Here is a 22,190-nt window from a genome sequence, read left to right as displayed (position 1 = left end):
GAAGTAAAACAGAAAAACTCTAGGGAAGAAGCCATCTTCACATATTTGAAAGGCTTGTACATGGAGAGGGAAGTAGATGACCATGTGGCCTTGAAGCAGACTCCGCTCCTCCATCTGGACAGCTCATCCCCTGCCCACACCCCATAACGCCTATACACCTTTCACAGCTCAGCTCAAATGTTACCACAGGGATGCTCTTTGGGAATCCTTCCCCCAACTTTGCTGTGCATTCTCCTAGATTCAGAGCACTCCATTTGTAATGACACATTTATTTATTTAATCATTGGGTTATAGTCTGAGGATCTCACTAAATTACAAGCTCCATGAAGGGACCTGTTGGCTTCCATGTGCTGTTGTCTCCCTGGATCTTGCCACAGTTCCTGACATAGAAGAGGCAGTTAAGAAGTATTGGTTGAATGAAAAGGTGAGTAAGCCCTAACTGTTAGGAATTACAAACAGATAGTGTAGGGAAGAACCTTCTGGAATCAGAGCTGCCAACAGGTGCAAAGCGCTGTCTTGAGTGCCCTCACACCTCCTGTTCAAGCATTTGGGGGACAAATGTGTTATCATTCCATGACTCCTTTGTGTCATGATTAAAGCACCAAAGAGATGGTCAGATGGAATTTCTTTCCTTTCTGTTTTAAAATCTCATAAATAGTTCATGTACTCCAGAAAAATCCTAAAAGGCAGGTAAGAAAAGGAAGTAAATCAAATCACCCATAATCTCCCTACAAGGGATGGCCACAGTTAGCACAACTGACCCTTGAACAACACAAGAGTTAGGGGTGCTGACCCCCAAAACTTGACTAATAGCCTACTGCTGATCAGAAGCCTTGGCAATAATATAAAGCCAATTAACGCGTATCTTGTATATGTATTATAGACTGCATTCTTGCCAAAAAATAAGCTAGAGAAAATGTCACTAAGAAAATCATAAGGGAAAATACATTTACAGCACTGTCCTACATGTGCCAAGAATAAATCTGCATATAAGTAGACCTGCACAGTTCAAACCCAGGTGGTTCAAGGGTCAACTGTATATTCTTCTGGACATTGGCTGCATAGCATTTCATTATGTGGATAAATACTGCTTTAATTAGTATGGGATTATGTCAATCTTTGTACATTCCATAATGTTTAATCATAGCTCCTAGCTCATATTTATTGGATATTTAATTAGCACCAGGCACCATGCTAAACATTTCATATGCATTCCTAAAACCCAATGAGGTGAATACTTACTATTATTCACATTTCATAGTAGAGATGGAAAAACTGGGATTTAGAGAAATCACCTAACTTTGTCATGACTATAGAGACCAGTGAATGGCAGAGCCAGATTCAGACACCAGTAATCTGACTCCAGACTCCAGGGAAGGTCTCACTGATGTTTGTTGAATGAATCACCGACTGAATGCATGAGTGAATGAGTGTGTGCTCAACTGTCCACACTGGGAAAAATTAAGCTTCTCTTATGCAGCTGGTTGGTTCTTATCTGACAAATGCTCCAAATCTTAAATCACTCATCTCTTCTTGGGTTAGTCTATCTGAAGGCTAAAAATGGGGTCCACCTCCCACCAGCTATTGGAGAGACTCTTCCTCCAGGGAAGCCCCAATATCTTCTTGTATGAAGTCACCATGGAGCCACTGTGGGCAGAGCACAGCCTGGGTCACTTCCAGCCACCTGCACCCCCCCTCCCAATAGGCGCTGAAGCCGATGGGCCCCTGCGGCCGCTGGGATGCTGCTGCGTCCATTCGTCCACTTCGAAGATGCGGCGCCACGTCCCGCTGGTACAGACGCTGCCAGCGCGGGTGCCACCGCCACCGCCAGTGCTGGTGCCACCGCCACTGTGCAAGTGCCACCAACACTGCCAGCGCCGGGCTCACCGCCTCTGCTGCTGTTGCCGCTGCGTCACTGGAACTACCATCCCATCAGCGCTGGAAGGGGTTGGAGGGGGCAGGCACGGGGGCCAGGAGCTTTCTGGCACTGTTGGCTCCATCCCCAGTCAGTCTGAGGCAGATGAGGGACAGACTGAGAGACAGGACATCAAGGAGCCTTGAGAATTCCCCTCTCCTCCAAAGGCAGCTTTGCTAGGAAACGTCTGGGCATCTCCTGGGGGAGGACTTCTTCCCTCATGCAAACAGAATCCTAGAAAGCCCAACCCACTTTCCCCAGATGCCTCTAAAGACCAGGAGGGAGCAGGGCAGCCCAAGCTGGGACCTGCTTCCCAACCCTTCCCCTCCCACCTGCTTGAGGCTGACCACGCACCTTTGTCCCACTAACACGGAGGCGGACGGCCACCTTTGTACCCTCTCTCTTAAAATGCTGCAAGACCTCATGGTATGCATTTGTGAGCTCACCTTATGACCTGGCCCTATTTACCCTTCAGTCCTGTTTCTCAAATATACTATTTTTATTATTTGATCATATGTATATCTCCAAACCCTCTCGGAATAAAGCAGGAAGTCAGAAAAATGAAAGGAGATACGAGGAAGAGCATTGATAAGAATTTTTATACGCACACGTTGCAAAGGGAAGCTCATTTCTGACTTTGGTGTGTTTCATTGGGGATTTTCTTTTTTCCTGAAGATTTCAAACAAGCAGAAATTCTTGGCCAAATGACTTGGGAATTCCAGGTGAAAAGCAGGACTCTCTCAGGAAGCTTTCTGAACCTGAATTACAGAATTACAAACTGTTCGCTCCCTGCTTTTTGTAGGCACACATTTAGAATGCTGCTGGGCACGGCTGATCCTGGGCAATGTTGGCATTTAGGGGCCTCCACCCTCCCTGACCCTCCTCGGTCTTCAGCCCAGAACTCCCTCCTTAGAGAGCACCCAGATTCGCACCCTACCCTAGGTCGGCCATAACCAGCAAATTCATGGTAAGGCTTTACTGCCGTCTCTCCATGCTTCCCAGTAAGAAGAATCACAGAACTGCAAAGGGCCACCTACATAACCGACGGGACCCAGTATACAATGAAAATGCAGGAGCCCTCTTTCAAGTTATAAAGAATTTCACAACGGTAACATCCAAGCATTAAAACAAGCCCAGGGCCTGTGTGACTACAGGGGCATGGGTCCAAGCTGGCCCTTCCTACCCAAAGGAATGTAATGATACACCAAGGACACTCAGATGCATAGCTTAGAAAACTAGTTTATATATATCTGCAAAGCCCTATTTTTAATGGAAAAACACTAAAAATTGAAGATTTTTTTTTTATTTTAAACTTCAGATACACCATTCCTGCAGAAGTGCTAGTTGATTCAGCTCTGTAATTAGGGCTCTTTTGGTTAAAAGCATGAGAGACTTGTCTTAACTTTCACCCTGCTTCCCTCCAAGGCTTTATACCCTGAAAGCATTTTGTATATTAAGGGAGAAGCTTGCAGCAATTAACAAGATGCTGGATGCCATAGCAAGACTGGAAAGGGTCAGATCCCCATGGATCTAAGTGATTCTCAAAGGATAGACAGGATCTGGCCAGGCCAAGAGGAACGATTCCAGAAAAGGAGCAAAGGAGCAGAGAGAGAAGCAAAGGGCATGACTGGTCAGAGGCAGGAAGAGGGTCAACAGGACATGGAGGAGGGCCCACCCAGGGCCACTGAATTACTTTAGAAAAGCAGTAAGAACCTAACAGCTTGTAAAGTTTTAGAGTCTGATTTTAAAACCAGGTTTTCATGCTTATGGTGGGTAAAAATAAACATGACAAAAGGACACATGTATATAAATAACACGTGAACTTTTTTCCCTCTATAAGCAGGCAATAGCGTGAGCATAGAATCCATAAAAGAATTTTTTGCCCTTGAGCTGGCTATTACTGAATCTTCACCCAACTTGCCAGATCTCATGTGTGCCTCTTAGCTCTAACAGAGTTTTGGGGTTTTGTGCCAAGGCTACACTCTGTGCTGAGTCTTAGCCAGTCTTGCCCTTTGCATAACACACAGCACCTTCCAGGAGGCTCTGAGCTCACCTGCAGCAGAGAATGAGACCCATGCTCCCCATTGCTAAAAATGCTTAGCGTTTTAAAAATGAGAAGTCTTAATGGTGAAGAAAGGCATTTGGACAATGTAGGACTCATCTCTATACCTGGGACAATGCATAGTGAAAAAAAAAATCACAAAAAACGTTCTTTTACCTAGACATCCGCCTCCTCTGATAACCATCTGGCTTAAATATAATGACACCCAGGGCAGAACCTGGAGCGCTTCAAGGTCTGTCTTTAGGAGTACCCAGGCCAAGGTACATGCTGCCTCACCCATGCTACAAGGTAACTAGGTTAACACAGACCATAAACTCACCATCCAAAGCCAGAGAGATCGGAATGCATCTTATTCCTCCCAACTGAGACTGATTCTCCTTCTCCTTGCCTCTCACTGTCTTTATATACACACACGTCTGCTTAGTGAAGTATAAATACCTACATATACATATATGTATCTTGTGTATATGACTATATACTTATGTATGTAAACTATGTATAGTGTGTGCATTTATATGTGTATATAAAAGACATATATAGGGAAAATAAGAGAGGCAGGGAGAGAGAATCACACATACATACATATAAATATGTAGTACAATTCAATTCCCTTTAATTTCATTAAATTCAACCAACATTTAGAGTCTCTGCCATGTGCCGCCCTATAGAAGAGTGTCACCAACCCCCGTGAGCTCACCGTCTAGAGGAGAGACAAACTAAACCCAAACAAAAGTATGGCGGCTGGCGGCCTCTTACAATGGGGGGGCAGCGTAATTTGGTGGTTCTAGATCAGGGGTGGTTATTACGTGTGCTTGAATCATGCCGACTGGACTCAGGCCCCGCTCCACCACTTTCAAGTTGTGTGACCTTCAACATGCAACTTGAGCCACGGTGTCCTCATCAGTAGAATGAGCATCAATAACAGTGTCTTCTTCACAGGGCCGTGAGGAATTAACGATATAACCAGTGAAACCACTTAAACTGGCACACAGAAGGTATTCAATAAAAGGGAGCTTTTATTATTACAGTTTTTATTCTTACTGAGAAGAATGTGAGGTTGTGCAGGTGGGGTGCAAAAGAAAACAAGGTCGATCTAACTTGGGGGTGTCAGGAGGAGCTTCAGGGAGGAGGTGGTGTGAGGAATAGGTTTTGGTCAGGGGGACAATAGGGAGAGAAGGCATTCCAAGGTGAAAAAGGAGTTTGTTCAAAGACCCTGAGGCATGAAATATCCTGGAATATCCTGAGAACTGCTGGCAGATCAGCACAGCAGAGTAAGGGTTCAAGGTCAAAGAGAAGCCAGAATCAGATCTGGAAGGACCACCAGAAAGCCCCAAGCAATGGAATAATGAAATCAGATTTGCTTTCAGAAATGTTTAGGTAATATCCAACTGAACGCGATTTCGCCATTGTGAGGACCAGCTATCACAAACACCACCGGAGTACATATACACCACAAAACAGAAGACTTAACTGTCATTTATATGTTCTTTCCTCTGTTTACAAGTCTTCAAGGGTATTTTTTTGTTGCTTTGTTTCAGTTGTAGTAAACGATTGGTTTACTTTTTCCATGCTGGTTTCATTGCTGCAGAATATTTTACCACTAATATCTTACAGAATGATTTTTAAATACTCATCTTCCTAACCACAAGGAGGGTCTTCATTGACCACTTCTTAGCATTCGTTAAGATCCAGACAGTAAATCATTTGCCCTCAAAGCAGGCAGACAGCCATCACAGGTGGCGGTTCGGGTCTGGGAGATGGAGGTGGATGTGGGAGGCAGAGCCACGATCCAGGGTCAATACTGGAACTAGAAGCAAAGTCATATCCACGGATAAGAGCAGTATGAATGAACCAGGAAGGTCACTTCCAAAGAAAAAAGAAAAGAACATGTGCCATGGCACCAAAGGGAGAGACGAGAATGCAAAGTGGATCTTTTAAGCACATCCAGTGACCAAGGAGGTCCCTGGAGGGAAAAATTGGAGACGGGCAATTGAACCATCTGAATGTGTCTAGATTCATTTGCTCACATATCATTCATGAGGTCAGCCTATGAGTCAATTGTATTAATTCTCTTTGTTCACATATGTCCTGGGTATGGAGAGAACACCGTGATGCTGCAGGACTGCACATACTTTCCAACCATGAAGGACTCAGGGCAGCAGAAAGGGAATTCACTGCGAGTGGGCACCTGATATGTACCAGGTATTGTCCTAGATGTGCCTCTATATGCTGGCTCATTTAATCTCCATTCTACGCTGCTGATAAAATCAACAGATGTGAACAGTCTATTTTCTGGCCCCAATTTTCATTGTCATCTCATAGCCGAGATAACAGAGGTGGTAGGTGGGACAGAGAGCTGAAAACTGCAAATTTCAGACACCTAACACTTTATCTCCCTCCTCCTCCCCAAAACTAACCTCTTTGGGTCTGGTCTTAAGTTTTTCATAAAATGAACATTGCCTTTTCTCAATTCATTTTTTCCCCTTTGAATTAGCAAGTATGGCCCCCAAATGCTGACACATTAAATCCTGCCAGTCCCTGTCAGACAGACCACTAACATGCTCAGTGTGTGTGTGTGTGTGTGTGTGTGTGTGTGTGTGTGCGCCCAAGCATGGGTGTGTCCAATTCAGGACAAACGGGGAGTGGTGTCACCCCCACAGGACCTGCCAGTGTATCAAATCCAAATTCTACACTCAGATGTCCTTTCAGTGCTATGGGAGGTGCTGGCTGCTGCAGCTTAAGTTGTTAAAAAATAAATTAAAAAAAATAACAAAAAATAAAATAGTTGTATCAACCTCTCACGTGGCATTCCAGCTTAGCATGTATTTAGTGATCAACTGAGAAACTCAAAGAGCGTTGTGGGAATAATCAAAGTAAGTGTGAAAAAGAGCAGGATCTCTATCAATTGCTCTCTGTTTCTCAAACATTTCTCTCTTGAAAGATCAAATAAGCAATAACTTGTCTGTTGAACACCTACTATGTGACAGGTACTCTGTATCCAGTTGCACATCAGAGGATTTCTTCTTCATCACTGGCTGCCCTTTAAAACATTCAAAGCATTGATCAGGATGCTTTAGCTGTTTTCTTGTCAAGCAACTGTATTATTATGAACGTCTTCAGAGGCTTAACACTCTGATGGCTATGCAGAGTTTTCTGGGGCCTTTTTGGTCTGTTCTGTTTTCTTCCTACTGTTGTTTTTGTGTGTGGTTTTTGTTTTGTTTTTTTACTTAAAACTTTCCTTTTCCTACTTTCCGATTTTAGGGAGAAAAAAAAAAAAAAAAAAAAAAAAAACCTCGCATCTGGGGCCTGAGACCACTTGAAATGTCTGGGCTGGGGATTGCTAATGACCTCCCAGAGATAACCCAAATTGCTGATTTAGCAAAGCCCATTCTTGACCTTGACACAAGACAAGACAGGCAAAGGGAGAGGACTTGCCAGGCAGCCGTGAAAGAAGACGGATCATGGAAGCGCTCAGATCTCCCCAGGCCCCCTCCCCCATTCAGCAAACACCTGGCTGAGTTGGAAAACATGACCGGTCCAACCTTCCTATTGGCACCAATTGAAGCTGTCAGCTCTCGGCTTGTCACCAGTTGCACTGGGAGGCCCCGGACAGCCACAAGAGCCCTAATTAGGCAGAAATGACACTTCTACAACTGACCTGCCAGGACCTTTGGCAAACCATTTAACATCATTAGTTAACATTTTTAAAAAGTGTGAATGTAAATGAACAGCCAGTGGCTTTCAATGGAGTTTGTCGGTGGCATCCCCCCCTTCCACCCCCCCCCCACCAGCTCACTCTTTCTCTTTTTACATGAATAGTCCACTTGTTTCCTCCAGAATTGGAGGGAGGCGCTGGGGAAGAAGGAAGAGGACCGGTCCTCTGCGGGGAGAGACATGTTAAAGCATAAACAAGCTTGGAGGATGGAGAGACAATCTCTTCCAGCCTCAGCATAGGCCTGAACACACACAAGCTCCCAGCAGAGCAGGGCAGGGAGGGGACAGGAGTGAGCCCAGCCAGGTCCCTCTCCTGGAGCTGGGCCTGTGAGTGTAGATGTCAACCATCGCCCATTCCGGGCTTTGAGGAGCTGGGAAACAATCTCATTTCCCCGACTCAAGGGCGCTTCTGAAATATTCTTTCTCTGGTACCTCTTCCCACTCACTCGTTAGCACTCGGAATGAGCAGATGTTCTGCAATGATTTAGCAAATATCTTGTGTGTGCTTCAATCTCACTGTACCTCATCCCTCTCCAAAGGAATGAAATCTCGGGGGTGGGGGGTGGGGGGTGAGGACTTCCCCGATGCCAAGGTTGATACTTACGCAAATCAGTTTGTTTCCTACCTGAAGCTGGTATTTCCCACCTGGAATCACACTTCATTTTGCTCTTTGCTGTACACCCACAGAGTCCGTACATGCCGACACTGTCCATCTGTAGGAGGGGAAAAGAGTTTCACTGTGAAAATGTCACTGTGTCCATCTGTTAATGCGCTGCTCTCAAAGTGTGTGTGTGTGTGTGTGTGTGTGTGTGTGTGTGCTGGGTAACAGCTGGAGGAGGCCTCACAGAGTAGAAGGGAAGCAAAGGCACAGGTGGGCAGCACACGGGCTGGGCTCCTGGAGGGCCTCTGCACTTACCACCTACTGGTTGTGTGGCCCTGGACAAGGGGGTTGGCCCTGGTGTTCTCATCTGTAAGATAGAGATAATGCCTCAGTACCTCCTGTGGGGAAAACAGAGTAGATGGAAATACCATGTGAACCGGCGAGCCCCACGTAAAAGTAAGGATTTCCAGACATTTTAGAGCTGCCAAAATTGAGGTGCTATACCAGGTCCCCAGCTTAGTGAGAATCTGCCGTCTTGCTCCTCAAGGCGAGCTGGACAAAGCCACTCCACCACCACCGGCACATCCCAGGTCCCCCCTCTTCACCTCCACTCCCGCTCATTCTCCCAGGGGCTATAAGTACCACAAAGGAAAGTGCAGGGGTGCAAGACGAATTCGTAAAACCCACGGTCATGGGAGCCCCTTGGCCTCTCTGCTGGATCCTAAGCAGTAGGAGAGGGGAAGCACGTTTGTCTACCTCTGCATTTGCAGAAGCCCCGAGGACAGCCGTGGGGACGATGCCCCACAAAGGTTTGCTGCGTCCAGATGCAGTGCGGGGGTGGAGGTGGGGTGGGGGGATGTGTGCTTTACGAAGGCAGCCCAGACCCCAAATCCGGAGAGCTGGGCTTGCCCCCGAATTAGAGAAACGAGCGAGGGCAGCCGGGGCGGCTCGGAGGCTTAGCGCCACCTTCAGCCCGGGGCGCGATCCTGGAGACCTGGGTTCGAGTCCTGCGGCGGGCTCCCTGCGAGGAGCCTGCCTCTGTGTGTGTGTGTGTGTGTCTCATGAATAAATACATAAAATCTTAAAAAAAAAAAAAAAAAAAAGAAAGAAAGAAACGAGTGAAACCAGGCCGGCGGCTGCATGGGGGTGGCGGAGGCCTGCTAGGGAGCCACGAGACACACACACACACACACACACACACACACACATAGAGAGAGAGAGAGAGAAGCAAAAGCAAACAATCTTCGTTTGGGGCAGAAAGAGAGAGAAAATACCGGGAAACGTCCTTAATAACAGTAAATGGGAAAGGGAGAGAAGAGCTCCTCCGTGATGGAGTATTTAGTGCTTTTAAGCTAAATACCTCCGCATATTAAGCAAATAGAGAAAAGCCAGCTAGAAGATGTCAGCAAATTGAACCGAACGGCGCTCAGCGCGCTCAGAAAGCCGATAGGAGGTGTCTGGGTTTGACCCTTTCCCCATCACATGCCTGGTCGGCGCCCGCTTGTTTAGCGTTGCCTCTCCTCTCCAGCTGCGGAGCTTATTGAAAAGCTCTTGCTCCCCGCCTGGTTTTGGCACATTTTCTGCAGGTGCCTCCTACTGCGGCCACAATGGGCTGCGAGGGAGGTTCAGACCTGTCAACAGCTCCGGGGGCGGGGGCGGGGGCGGGGGCGGCGGCGACCCGGCCTCGGTCTTAAAGGGCCAGTGACAGGCCGCGCCGCCCCCCTCCCCCCCCCCCCCCCCGGAGCCCGCGGCGCCCGCACCTGCTAATGAGATGAATCCCTTCTCCCGCTCGCTCTTTCTCCCTCTAATGATTTCACTTGATCGCTTTCGCTCCTTCCTGGACGGGGAATCGCTCCGTTGAAAATATAAAGTAATTGCCTGGAAAACACTGCTCCGCCACCACCACTCCCTTGCCTGGCTGAAAATGTCACAGCAATTGAAAAGCTCTTAGCCCCGGTTCCGGAACGAGGTGGCTCAAGGGGACGGGCTTTGCATCGGTCTCCGAGCGCTCGCGGGTCCCCGAGAGCTGCAAGTTCTCCCGGGCGCCTAATTGATTTTTTTAGGACTGAGCCTTTTCCCTCCAGCAGCACGGTATGATTTTGTGGGCGACTGTGGACAATGAACCAAACTAAACTAGAAAACTCCCTTCGAACCCTAGAATCAGATAGAGCTCGCTCAGAGGAAAGACGTTGTTTTTCTGTAGTCGCCCTGCCATTCTTTTCTCAGAAGCCCCGGAATTCGGAGGGATGGCCACGTGGGTCAAGTGTGATTTAGGAGAGCAGAGCGGCCTGGTTCCCATCACATGAAAGGAAGGTATCTTTGTCTAGAAGGGAGTGGGGGCCTTGGTTCTGCAAAGTCGAATCGATGCTCTAATTGTTTAAGATGTGCTGATTTCTTTTCCCTTTTCGGGTCTGTCACTTGGCGGCAGCAGTGACACACTGTGGGAATGGGGACCACACACTTGAGTTTTCATAAATACTTTATTAGTCATGGCCACGCCAACGTGGGGAGTAAATTCACCTGGAGGAAAAAAAAAAAATCACTTTGTCATACGCATGAACCTGCCAGCAAAATAAACAGTGGTTGGTGACGGTTTCGTTTTCCTCTGACAGGTGAAAGCCTAAGTCTGCATCTGAGTAAGAGAGAGAGACTTTTTTTTTTTTTTTTTCAGTTTAATTGGTGAGAAGCACCACTTGCTAAATGAGATGCTGGCGTGTTACTAGTTCCGGGGAACAAAGCTGCAGGTGAATCACCTTCCAGCCAGATGAACCATGAATATTTTTTGTAGCTGATGAAGTAAGGGCAGTGGACATGCTTATTACTGCATTTTATAAGTAGGCGAAAACATCTGCCTCCTTACTCCACAAACTGGAGTAGAGAGAACCACAGCTACAAAAAGGCCACTGAAAATTATAAATCTGAAGAAAGCCACAGAACTTTTTACAGCTAACCCTCTGAGAGGCCATGGTACAAGTTTCACAACTGTAAACAGGGGCGGCACTTTTTCCTTGGAATTTAGGAATTTGGGACTGTAGATTTTTAAATCTTGTAATATTGTCAGAATATGCCTGACATTCAGTTGGGGCAATTACACATATTTTACCAAAAAAAAAAAAAACATGTATCATAAAGGGTATTCTTCCTTTATCCATAATGAAGAGAATTTTTAAAAATCTTTAAGTCCATTAAATAAATTGATTCCTGAATAGAAGAATTACGTTGACAGCTTTTCACCAGCAACTAAAGGTTTTTCTATTTGATTATATGAAGATGTGTGTGTGTCTGTGTGTGTGTGTGTAAAAGGAGGGCATGGAACTAAAAAAGTCCTGGCTGGCTCTATGATTTTTTTTTTTAATCTATAAAGATGATTCCTACAATGGAAACAAATAAGCAGTAAAAATGACCACAGAGCTCTAACAGCTTTGCCTATTAGACAGGCGGTCAAGACAGAGTAAGAATGGGTTAAGTCCCTGCAGCCACAACGAGGAGCCTGGATCCTCTAGGGCTAGAATCCCAAACCCCCTTGCAAAAGATGGCCCAGGAAGCAGGCATGTGGGGAAGGTGGTGGTTGGCCTGCTGCTGGTGCTCAGGCTGCTGTCCTCCGCATGAACTCCCAGAGTGAGACTGGGTGGATGGTGTGAACACCGTTTCACCATATTTCTGGAGGGGGGAGAAAGAACATATGAAGGGGACAAAAACAGGTCAACAAAGCAGGCGGTCAGTGGAACCAGCGTCAAAGCTGACAGCAGCCCCAGGACTGGTTTCGCTTCTACATCCTCCTTTTTCATGTATCCGTACGTGATGTAAAAGGCCTGGATAGAATTCCAAAGTTCAGAAACAACAAAATGGGGATTCACATCTCATTGCTCACGTGGGTCCTTGCCGCACATTTGAAACCACCTGACTCCACAAGGTAGAAATTAATTAGCTTTGGGTTACGTGCATTTGACCTTCACACTAAATAGGGTTTGTCAAGATGTTGGGCATGTGTTTAAAAATAAAAGAATATATTTTAAAATGCTGCATCATGTCTGTGTCTGCACACCTGACTGATGATATGTTCACACGGCAATGAGAGTTATATCCCAAGGCTAAAACATGTTTGTTCTCTAGGGTAAAAGCTAACATTCTTCATAATCAGGTCCTGTATATTTACCTATGTAGTGAGAGCCACAGGTATTTCAGCCTGAGCCCTTTATTTGTTTAGTGTTTACACCTGCTACTGACATGCATCCACTGAAATGTTAAGATCCTTTATACTCAAATAAAAAGTTCACATGGAGCTGATGGACAATAGTACCTGTTGCAATGTTTGTATTCCAGCTGTAAGGTGCACTTCCTTCCCAGTTAGAAAATGATGTCAGTTTAAAATCTGCTTTATAGCTCCTGAATTAACATAGAACCACTGGCTAAGGGAAGAAAAAGATTTTGCTATCTCATCCCTCGGCGGAATGCACGGGCTCATCCTAAATCAACACTGCACCTACAGTGTTTGTGACGCCGTCAGACAACACCGAAGCTGTGTGAGCACAGACTTCGCCCCCCACCCCCACGAGGAGCTCGGTTCTATTTTGTTTCTTACAATTTTCTTAGAATTACATGCTGCCAAGTTGCCTTGTCTTTCAACAGTCAGAATGCACTAAGTAGCCAAAGAAGCGTTACCATACGGTTTCTCTCCAGTTTGTGTGATGCAGGATCACAGCCCCTTTCTTCCAATCCAAGCCTTCCAGAGTCCAGCTTATTTTAAAATATCCAACTGAGACAGATGCCCTTGAGTAATCAACACACGTAAGACCGAACCAAAGGACTAGTCGTAGACACCAACCATTAAAAACCTTACATTTTTACCTACGTATCTTGTGAAAAATAGACGAGATAGGCTGGTGTGAGGTGTATATCCTGCAGTCTAAATTTGGAGAGTGAGGGGGAGTTGCTCATAACCACAGTAATCACAGGGGCTGATCCTGATGTGGCAGCTGAGCCTTCACCCCAGAGAGCAGAGATGCATGTGTGTGACATTTTCTGATCCACCAGCCAGAGCCAAATTTTGTGCCAAGTAGCATCGCGTTTGTTTCTTAGCACTAGGGCTTGGAAAGAGTGTGAAAAGTTCAAGGCACACCCCTAGTGGGTTAGAACCAAACCCAGACAACATACACAAGGGAAGGTAAAAATGATTATTTTTAGTTAAAAAAAAAAACACGTGGTGATTTCTTCTATTCTCATATAACAAATAATACTTGGACATAAAGTCTATTGCAAAAACAAATGAAAAGATCTTTAAATTTTATTTTCAATGCCTCATTTCGATTGCATTTCTTGCTTTTACAGATTTATAACTGTCTCAAGAAACCTATTTTCTTTCCAACAATAGCTGCTTTATAAGAAATATACAAAAAATATTAACTGTACATTTTTCCTGCTATGGTCTTAGTTAAGAATTCAAAATGCCTGGATTTTCAGGAAAGTAATAAATAATGATACAAGGGAAAATATACAACTTAAAGCTTGTAAACTGATAGCCACACATTTTTAGTTGATTCAAACATCATACTTTAAGAGTTGTTTTTGTCCTTATTCTACAAAATGTAGTCTTTGATTCTTGCCCTCTAAAAGACAGTCTTTGATGTTGTATCCTCAAAATCAACACAGGAACCTAACTTTCCCCCCTTGTATACCATCAGCTTTGCTATCAAGAAAGAAGAAAGCAACTTGTTTAATGATGAGACCACCAAAGTTTAGGTCAGACCCACAAGTTAATAAAAGTTCCAACAAGTGTTGGCACGGAAGAATTTTTACATCCAAAAGAAATCTGTTACTAGTGCTCTCAAACAGGAAGTCTACCTTTAATACTGTAGAAGTAGAAGACTTCTCTAGAAGGCACAGAGACTTCATGTTAACTGAGAGGCTCTTGCTGTGAAATTCTCTACCTTGTGAGTTCGTTACACAGTCCTCTCTACTTTCAAATTCCCATAGCGGTTCTAATGCTAGAGTGCAAATATTTGGCCATGAACTTTGGGATGGAAGGTTACCTATGATGGTGCAGGGATATTTTAAATTACCCGGTTGTTCATAAATCAACTCAGATTTTTACAACAGTCTAACAGCAGCTGTTGTGCAAGGGCACCTCCTCCTGGGAGTCTGGCCAGTTCTGACAAGGGCAGTGGCAGAGACTGGATCCTTGGTGACCCATGTTGCTTTCTTTGGCCGTATCTCTACACACACAAAAAGAAAAGAAGGACAGGGAAGGCACCCAGATACTTCTATTCCAACCTCACTTTGCCTCAATTTTTTATTTCACATGAAAGTGCCTTCACACAGAATCATTCTAATACCCAGCACTCTTAATTCCTGAGCATGACTGTGTTAGATTCTCTCGTGCTTTCCTTTTCCTATCTCCAAACTGTTGCATTTAAAGATGGTTATGCTGACTGTAGCCCAAGAAGAAGACAGGCATCATTAAAAATATGTTAAAATTATTTCCACATTAGAAATAACATTTTAGCCTTTCATCCTGACCACATCTCTCCTTAAGTGTTAATGAAAACATTTTTCTGAGAAACTAATTCTGATCATTACTTCTTTAATTTCTACAGTATCCACTTCAGGTTTTGAATGTACAATCACAAAATATAATAATGGTATTTAACTAAACACAGGATCCACTGTCCCTTGTTAACATACAATGCTGTGTATTTTTTTAATTACACAGAAGTTTAATCTAACACATTAGACTGGCATTAGAGATGCATTCACAAATGTCACCTTAAATAATTAAATAATTTTGGGCCCCAATGATAGTAACTTACATATAATTGTCACATATAAAAGTGATGCAATTAAATCAAATCAATACTGAGAAATTTGCCTAAAATGCTTTTGCTAAAAATTCCTGGGAATTTCCTCCCCAAAATTACTCCCCCCAAAGAAATAAGCCTCATCTACATCTATGACTACAATTTTTTTTAAATTACTCCCCCAAAAGAAATCATTCCCATCTGCATCTATGACTACAATTTTTTTTAATTTTAAAAGATTTTATTTCAAGGAACAAAAATTCTCAGATGTCTGAAGCAGGACCCAAAAAAAGGCAAATCAAGGAAGAAAAAGAAAACAAATATGACTCTACATTTTGTCAACAACAAATATCAAAGGTCAAGTCCTAAATTTTTGACAACTGAATTTTTTAAATCCCTCAAATAATATTTGACGTTTAACATGACCATAAGATTCATGACCAGGCCCATAGAAATCATCAGTTAGAAAGGCATAGAGTGTTTTGATTTCACTAATAAGAAATAGATAATTCCCCTTAAGCAGATTAACTTAAAGTACATTTTCAGGGAAGCTAAAATCCCCTTCAATCAAGTTCTTAAGTTTAATTACAAAAGTCAAACAATTTATTGGCTCTCATTCAAGCGCAACAACAAAATAGTTGGGCACACCACTCTCAAGGCCAGGAAACAAACCAGATCAATGTTTGCAGCAGTTACAGAGAAAACATTTTCAGCTATAACTTGATAAAACATCTAACTGGTCCTCTTAACTGAGATTTCTCCTCTTTTTCTTCTTTGCTGCTCCCTCTGTGGGAAAGATGTTTAACATTTTCTTCATTCACAATAAACACAATTACGATATTTATTTTGCTACTTTTATATTAAGAGAAGAAGTACAAATTAGAAAGCCTGGCCTTTGTAGGATATTTCATATGTGTTCATTTGCTTTATTAACCCCATAATTATGTCACAGAAATCCTCTTAGGTTATATCTACTTCTACAAAGTTAGAAAAGTATCTATTTTAAAATGGCAAAATAGTTTGCTTTAAAGAATTTCTTTTGCCTGATTTTCCCCCTTTCTTTTTACTGTCTAAGCTCACTGGATAACTGCCCTACTTCCAGTTTCATTCTGCCTATACAGAAACTGTGTGTCTATACCCTGAAAAATGCCAATTAAACTGCCAGCAATAGCATCTCCCGCAGTATCTTTTGGTCTTCAGTGTCAAAGCCCTCTGAACAAATGACCAGAAGGCTAGATCTAAAACAGCCTTTGACAGGATGCCAGCTTTGAGCACTCACATTACAACCACGGCTCCGGCTTTCTGCTTTCTTTGGGAAACAAGAGAGAAATAATGCATCAACTATATAATTTTGCACAAATGGTAAAGGTTAAAACAAAAGTGATAGATTACCAGGAGGTCTGATTATCTCAAAAGGTCACTAATACTGTTTTAAAAGGGGGAAGGGGTTCCCTTATCATTTAATTCAACTCAATTCCACCTGAATTTCTGTACAAAGCTAAATAAAGGTTTTAAGATAAATATTGCAAAACTCTAAAAATGTTATTTTCCTTCTCCTTAATTTCTTTGGTAATAGTGACATCATTTATTCTTTGTTAGACATAGTGGGAAGAAGTTTCCATGGATTTTCAAGTTTAATCCAATAGCAATACTATGAAATTGAAAGTATCAGTTGATGAACAAATGGGCTCAGAGAGGTCAAGTAACATGCACAAAGTCACACAGCTAGGAACTGGAAGAACCAGGGCTTGAACACATATGGTCTGGTTCCAAGGCCCAACATTTCCAGGCCTTCTTGGCTCTGTCCACTATTAAAGCATTCCTGTGTGAAGCCTTACCCATTCTCTTTCTGACATGATCCTCAAAGAAATCTCTTAGCAGAATATTTGGCTGCATATTAATATCATATATTTAAAAAACACCTGTGTGAGCCCCACCCCTGAAGATTCCGATTTAATAGATCTGGGATAGGGCCCCAGTATCAATATATTTTTGATACTACAGCAGTGAATAGATAACCCTCCTTTTCATGGTGCTTAAATTCTAACGGTGCTCATATTCAACCAGAATCTAGTAGAATCCCCAAGTGATTCTAATGTGCAGCTTAGATTGAGAACCAGTGATCAAGAGATTAATACCATCTACCCAGGCTCCTTTCTCCAAGATCTCAGTGTGAGCAACTCAACAGGCTTCTCCAGGAAGGATGGCCAAGAGCCTAGCAATCGCTGACATGAGACAGATGGATCTGACTACAAGATTTCTAGGTTCAATCTCTACAAGATTGACGTAGTGGAGCATGGCAGGGCAGGATGGGGAGGGGAGATGGGGTGTAAATGCATGAACACTGGAGTCCTCTGGGTCTGGGTTCAAATTCCATCTCCAGCATTTGCTAACTATGTCACTTCCTTCAGGCCAATTGCTTACCTTTTGTGGTTGCTTTGCAGATTCAATGGGATGACATAAGAAAAACCCCAGGCAGACAAAAGTTCTCCATCAATGTAGTTGCTGCCCTGGTTTTTGTTGTTATTTCTAGCACAGGGGTAATGACTACTGCTGGGAGACATCGGTAATGAAAAAAATCAAATTACAAAAAACATTTTATTATTAGTCAAATCATTCCTACTCTCTTACTTAGTATTTAATTTACAGCTCTTTATATTGCAATTAGCTTGGCAATCCTATTTCTCATTCATGACAACTAGGCAAGGAGGGGTAACATTATTAATCCCATTTTCTAGATGGGGAAAAGGCAACATTTCCATCTATTCTATCTCCGGTTTCTATGATTCTATGATTAAAGGCACCTGCAATCATGTTCATTAGTTCCCTATGAAAAATGATATTCAACACAGATGGCAAATGCAGGCAAGAATTAACAAGCACTTGATAGCAACCCCAAAATTACATCTAAACAATCACTTCTGAACATTAAAGTCATGGCAAACAAGTTCCAATTTATATAAAGGTGTTGAAAAGGATTAACAGAAAATGAACAAATATATTTTTCTTTATCCTCATTCATTTAGGAAACGTCTGACATGGCTTAGAAATCCTTTTTGAAATGCAGACTGAAGAATGATTTCCTCCATGAAGGGCCTTCATTTAGCAGATAGGACTAGGCTAATATGTCCCGATGTTTTATCTTGGATCAGAGCTACAAAACAACTGAGGTCTAGGATGGAGAGGCCTGGTTCTATGGTTCTCAGTGGAGGTTCCTGAGAAGCCCGCACACTGTGGGCAAGGGGCTCACCATGCCAAATGTTCACCAGACACACACCTGACACTGGAGAGAGGCTCGCCTATACATGTATTCTTTCTTGTATGGATGGAGTTTACATGAATGAAATACAATTGCTCCAGACATACTACTGAATTTTTCCTCACTGCTTATAACCACTATTGTATGGAAGGGGCGGTTTCCTCAATTTTTTGTTGTTAAAAAGGAATCTTCATATTCAAAAAGCTTAGGAAACACTGATTGATGAGATCTAGATTTTGGGGAAAGCTGGGACTCCAATCTGTCTTCTAATCCTCAAACAGCCCTTGTCCTACACCATACATCGCTTCCACTGCTGGCGCCCCACCCATGGGAAGCCAATAGTCATATCTGTGTCCTCACTCTAAAGGAGGAGAGTATAGTCCCATCCTCCCTCCCGGGATATGTTCCAAAACTTTCCTTATCCCCTGAGACTTTCCTCTGATTTTCCTTCCTTTCTTTTCCTTTCCCCCTACTCACACCTGTTTATAGGTATAAAACCCCTCTTTATACTTTTAGGGTTAGCAGCACTCAAAGTCTTTCAAGCTCTGATGCTCTGTGAGCGCCCCTGGACATTCAGTCTCAATATGAAATGGAAGTACAGTCACTAAGGTACTAAAACAAGGAATGTGAGAAGTATGTATACAGTAGTCATGCACATGAATATATTTTACAGCTAAAACCCAGTGCTTCTAATAGCTATAGAAAATAAGAAAATTGAAATAGTCGTGAAAAGTCATTTTATTTCATCTGGATCTGTCAACACTAATAGGATGTTAATAAACCCCTAGCATACCAACTTTTCAAAATGCTTTCACGTCTCTTAATGCAGTTTATTGTCCTGAAGGCTCACCAGGATATAAGTGCTAGGATCAAGGGCCACGAGAACTTAAGTGCCATAAAGGGAAGAAATGTTACCTATTTTATTCACAGCTGTTCTCAGTGCCCAGAGCAGTATCTGGCACATGGCAGACATTCAATAAATATTTTTCAATGGGCTGAATGACAGAAGTAAACAACGATGGTAGTTTTAGCTACTTATTTGGCCCACATGTAGTTTTATTTTTAAGAGAATGGGATGATTCTATAAGGAAACAACTGTGTTCTTAACGATCTTTTGTCAGTCTTTAATTCTTCTTTAATCTCAATCTTTAATGTGACTTGATATTCTTCCTTCAAATATTTTAATGTCATTGTTCAAAGTCATACAAGTAGTACATTCATTTTAGGAAAATCAGATACTACTAATATATAAAAAGAAAATTAAAGCTCCCAATGATCTCATTACCCTAGGACAACACAATTAATGTGCTTAAAGTATGTTGTTTCAGATTTTATTCTATGCGTATATACACATGCACATCTAACACAAAACTCTCTGCCTCAGACCTCATGAGCTGGACTCTTTTCTCTTTTCCCTAGGCTCTTTTTGCTTATTGCCTGTTATAGCACCTTACCCTCCTCCTATGTCCTAAATATATTCCTTTCTCAGTATTTAGGTCCTTGCTTCAAGAGGACTTTTTTTTCGCTTTTCCCTCCAGAGGATTCATCTATTTTTATTTCAACTTTTAAGTTCCGTGGATGGATGAATGAGTGATCTCTGAGATACCAGTGTTCCCCAAGTTCCACGCATCTAAAACCAAATGCATCATGTTCCTTCCATCAAGACCTCATCACTTGTTCATCTACCCCATTTCTATCAATTGTAAAAGAACTCTACAAGCCATCCTCAATAGCATCATCTTTGGTCCCCCAACCCCACAACCACTCACTCACAATGACTGCCATTCTTCTCCCTATTAACTCTGTCATCCGTCTCTTGCCATTGCTACCAGTGTGGTTCAGGCCCTTACATCGACATGATTTTCTACCTGGGTCTCCTGCTCTCTGTACAACTAAAGACTCACCAAGCTTACTCACTGCTGCCTGCTAACTCTCTAAAACACCACTTCCATCTTGCATACCCTACTCTTCCATCCTGATGTCTCATTATTACTGAAAACAAATCTTTTGCTCCAGCCAGCCTGCTGTATTCATTATTCACTCAATTTGAAAACATTTCGAGTTAAGTATTTATTATGCATTTATTATATATAAAATCCATTCATTCATTCAAGTATATTTACTGAGCAATGATTCTGTAAGGTAATCTACTGGGGACACAATGGTGGACAAGACAGACCACATCTCTGTCCTCACAGAACCTAGAAGCCAGTGGAGTAGATTATAGATGGGAGATTCCAAAATGTGGTGGTCCCAGCCCAGGATACTTTCAACCTTCCATTAAAGGGTCAAATGAGTCAAGATATCTCTGAGAGGTAAGCTTTGTGGTCCAGGCTACAAGTGGGGAAGGAGTTCAGAAAAAAAGGAAGGGTTAAGTGAGGAGAGCTGGTGTGGAGCACGGTTTCTCTGCAGATGTGGGACTCAGCCAGGCATTGAAGGATGGGCATCTAAGGAGAGGGGGTGCCTTCCATCCACGGGGCTAGGAGGAAAGGCACCCAGTGCAATGGGCACAACAGCAGCAACTGCACTGGCTTCTTTTGTATAAAGGTTCATTCAACACCTATGCAGCAGAGCACATGCTCTGTCCCTGCCCACCCACGCTCTGAGGGTTTATGAGGGTGACTCAGACTGTGGTCCTACCATGGAGAGATTTCCACTAAGCAAGGAGGATAAGGCAGGCCTGTGATGATCTGTCGCACCCTCAGAAAGTGAGACGTTCCATTAGAGATTCAGAGACAACTCTGAGGGAGTTCAGAAAGAGGTACATGTCTGGGTTCCTCTAACAGTATTTATTGAATCACATATTTTATACAGCTACATGCACCTAGCGAAAATACCTATCTGGCTTTAAATTGTTTTCTCATTCATTTTCTCATTTTATCCTAAGTGACTTGTGAAGCAGGCAGACTAGATTGGATTGCTTTCCGGATGAGCAAAACACAGCATAGATGTTTTAGGTGATCTGCGTAAGTCAGGAACACAAAGAGGCAAGAGCAGAACGAGAACACCCTGTCCATCTCGGCCCATTCCTGCAGAATTATCTAGAGCAGAAGGCACAAGAAGCTCTATCGTTGCGCAGGACACCTGGCAGGTGCAACGAAGCCATGGAGGCGGCGGGATTTAAAACGACAGAGAGGGACGCCTGGGTGGCTCAGTGGTTGAGCATCTGCCTTGGGCTCAGGTCATGATCCTGCGGTCCTGGATGGGGTCCCATAACAGGCTCCCCACAGGGAACCTGCTTCGCCCTCTGCCTGTGTCTCTGCCTCTTTCTGTGTGTCTCTCATGAATAAATAGGTAAAATCTTTAAAAGGTGGGGCGGGGGGCAGAGACTGAAGCAGCCTCGCAGGATACAAGAGAAGGGATAGGACCCAATGACGTCTTCTACTCCCACTTTTCCTTCCCAAGTCTTGCCTGTGTCATTCTCCACCCCTAGGCCTGTCCGAGCCACAACCATTTGGGGGCCACACTGGTTTTCCCTCCCACTGATCTCCTGGGGTGGGGGTGGGGGTGGGGGTGGGGGTCGGGGTCGGGGTCGGGGGCGCGCAGCCGGTTCTCGCCTGCCCTCCGCAGGGTGCCCAGCCAGCACACCGCTAGGCTCCGGGCAGGCGGCTAATGCCTGGTACCTCCAGGGCCCAGGGAGGGGACATCCGCCCCCAGGCGTGGGCCGGCGCGGGACGCCCTCGCCACCCCGAGGAGCGCACGGACCCTAAGCCCCGAGGGAGTGGGAGGGGGCGCGGGGAGGGCACGACGGCCCGGGGCGGGGGGACCACGACGCGCCGCCCGAGGCTCGGGTCTCCCCCTGCAGGCAGGGGCTAACGCTCCCACGCTTCCGCAGAATGCATTTC

At 44.0% G+C, this 22,190-nt stretch overlaps 1 protein-coding gene across 3 annotated transcripts in view; it reads right to left on the bottom strand.

Annotated features, from left to right (window-relative positions):
* HSPA12A (heat shock protein family A (Hsp70) member 12A) overlaps positions 1 to 22,190 on the bottom strand; it is a 160,797-nt gene that overhangs the window by 138,173 nt on the left and 434 nt on the right. Inside the window, exons 2-3 of one of the 3 annotated variants that reach the window (XM_077877489.1) lie at positions 8,608 to 8,659; positions 8,317 to 8,404 (exon numbers count right to left, since the gene is read on the bottom strand). In XM_077877489.1, the coding sequence (XP_077733615.1) occupies positions 8,317 to 8,404 (88 nt within the window). In that variant the 5' untranslated portion in view covers positions 8,608 to 8,659. Of the gene's footprint in view, positions 1 to 8,316; positions 8,405 to 8,607; positions 8,660 to 9,778; positions 9,918 to 22,190 lie in introns of those variants that run through there. The other 2 variants (XM_077877491.1, XM_077877488.1) reach the window with 2 other exon arrangements.

This window comes from Canis aureus, chromosome 29 (assembly GCF_053574225.1).
Source record: "Canis aureus isolate CA01 chromosome 29, VMU_Caureus_v.1.0, whole genome shotgun sequence".
Lineage (NCBI taxonomy): Eukaryota > Metazoa > Chordata > Mammalia > Carnivora > Canidae > Canis > Canis aureus.
Note: the sequence above shows the minus strand (reverse complement) of the source record. Positions and strands in the feature narration are given on the sequence as shown.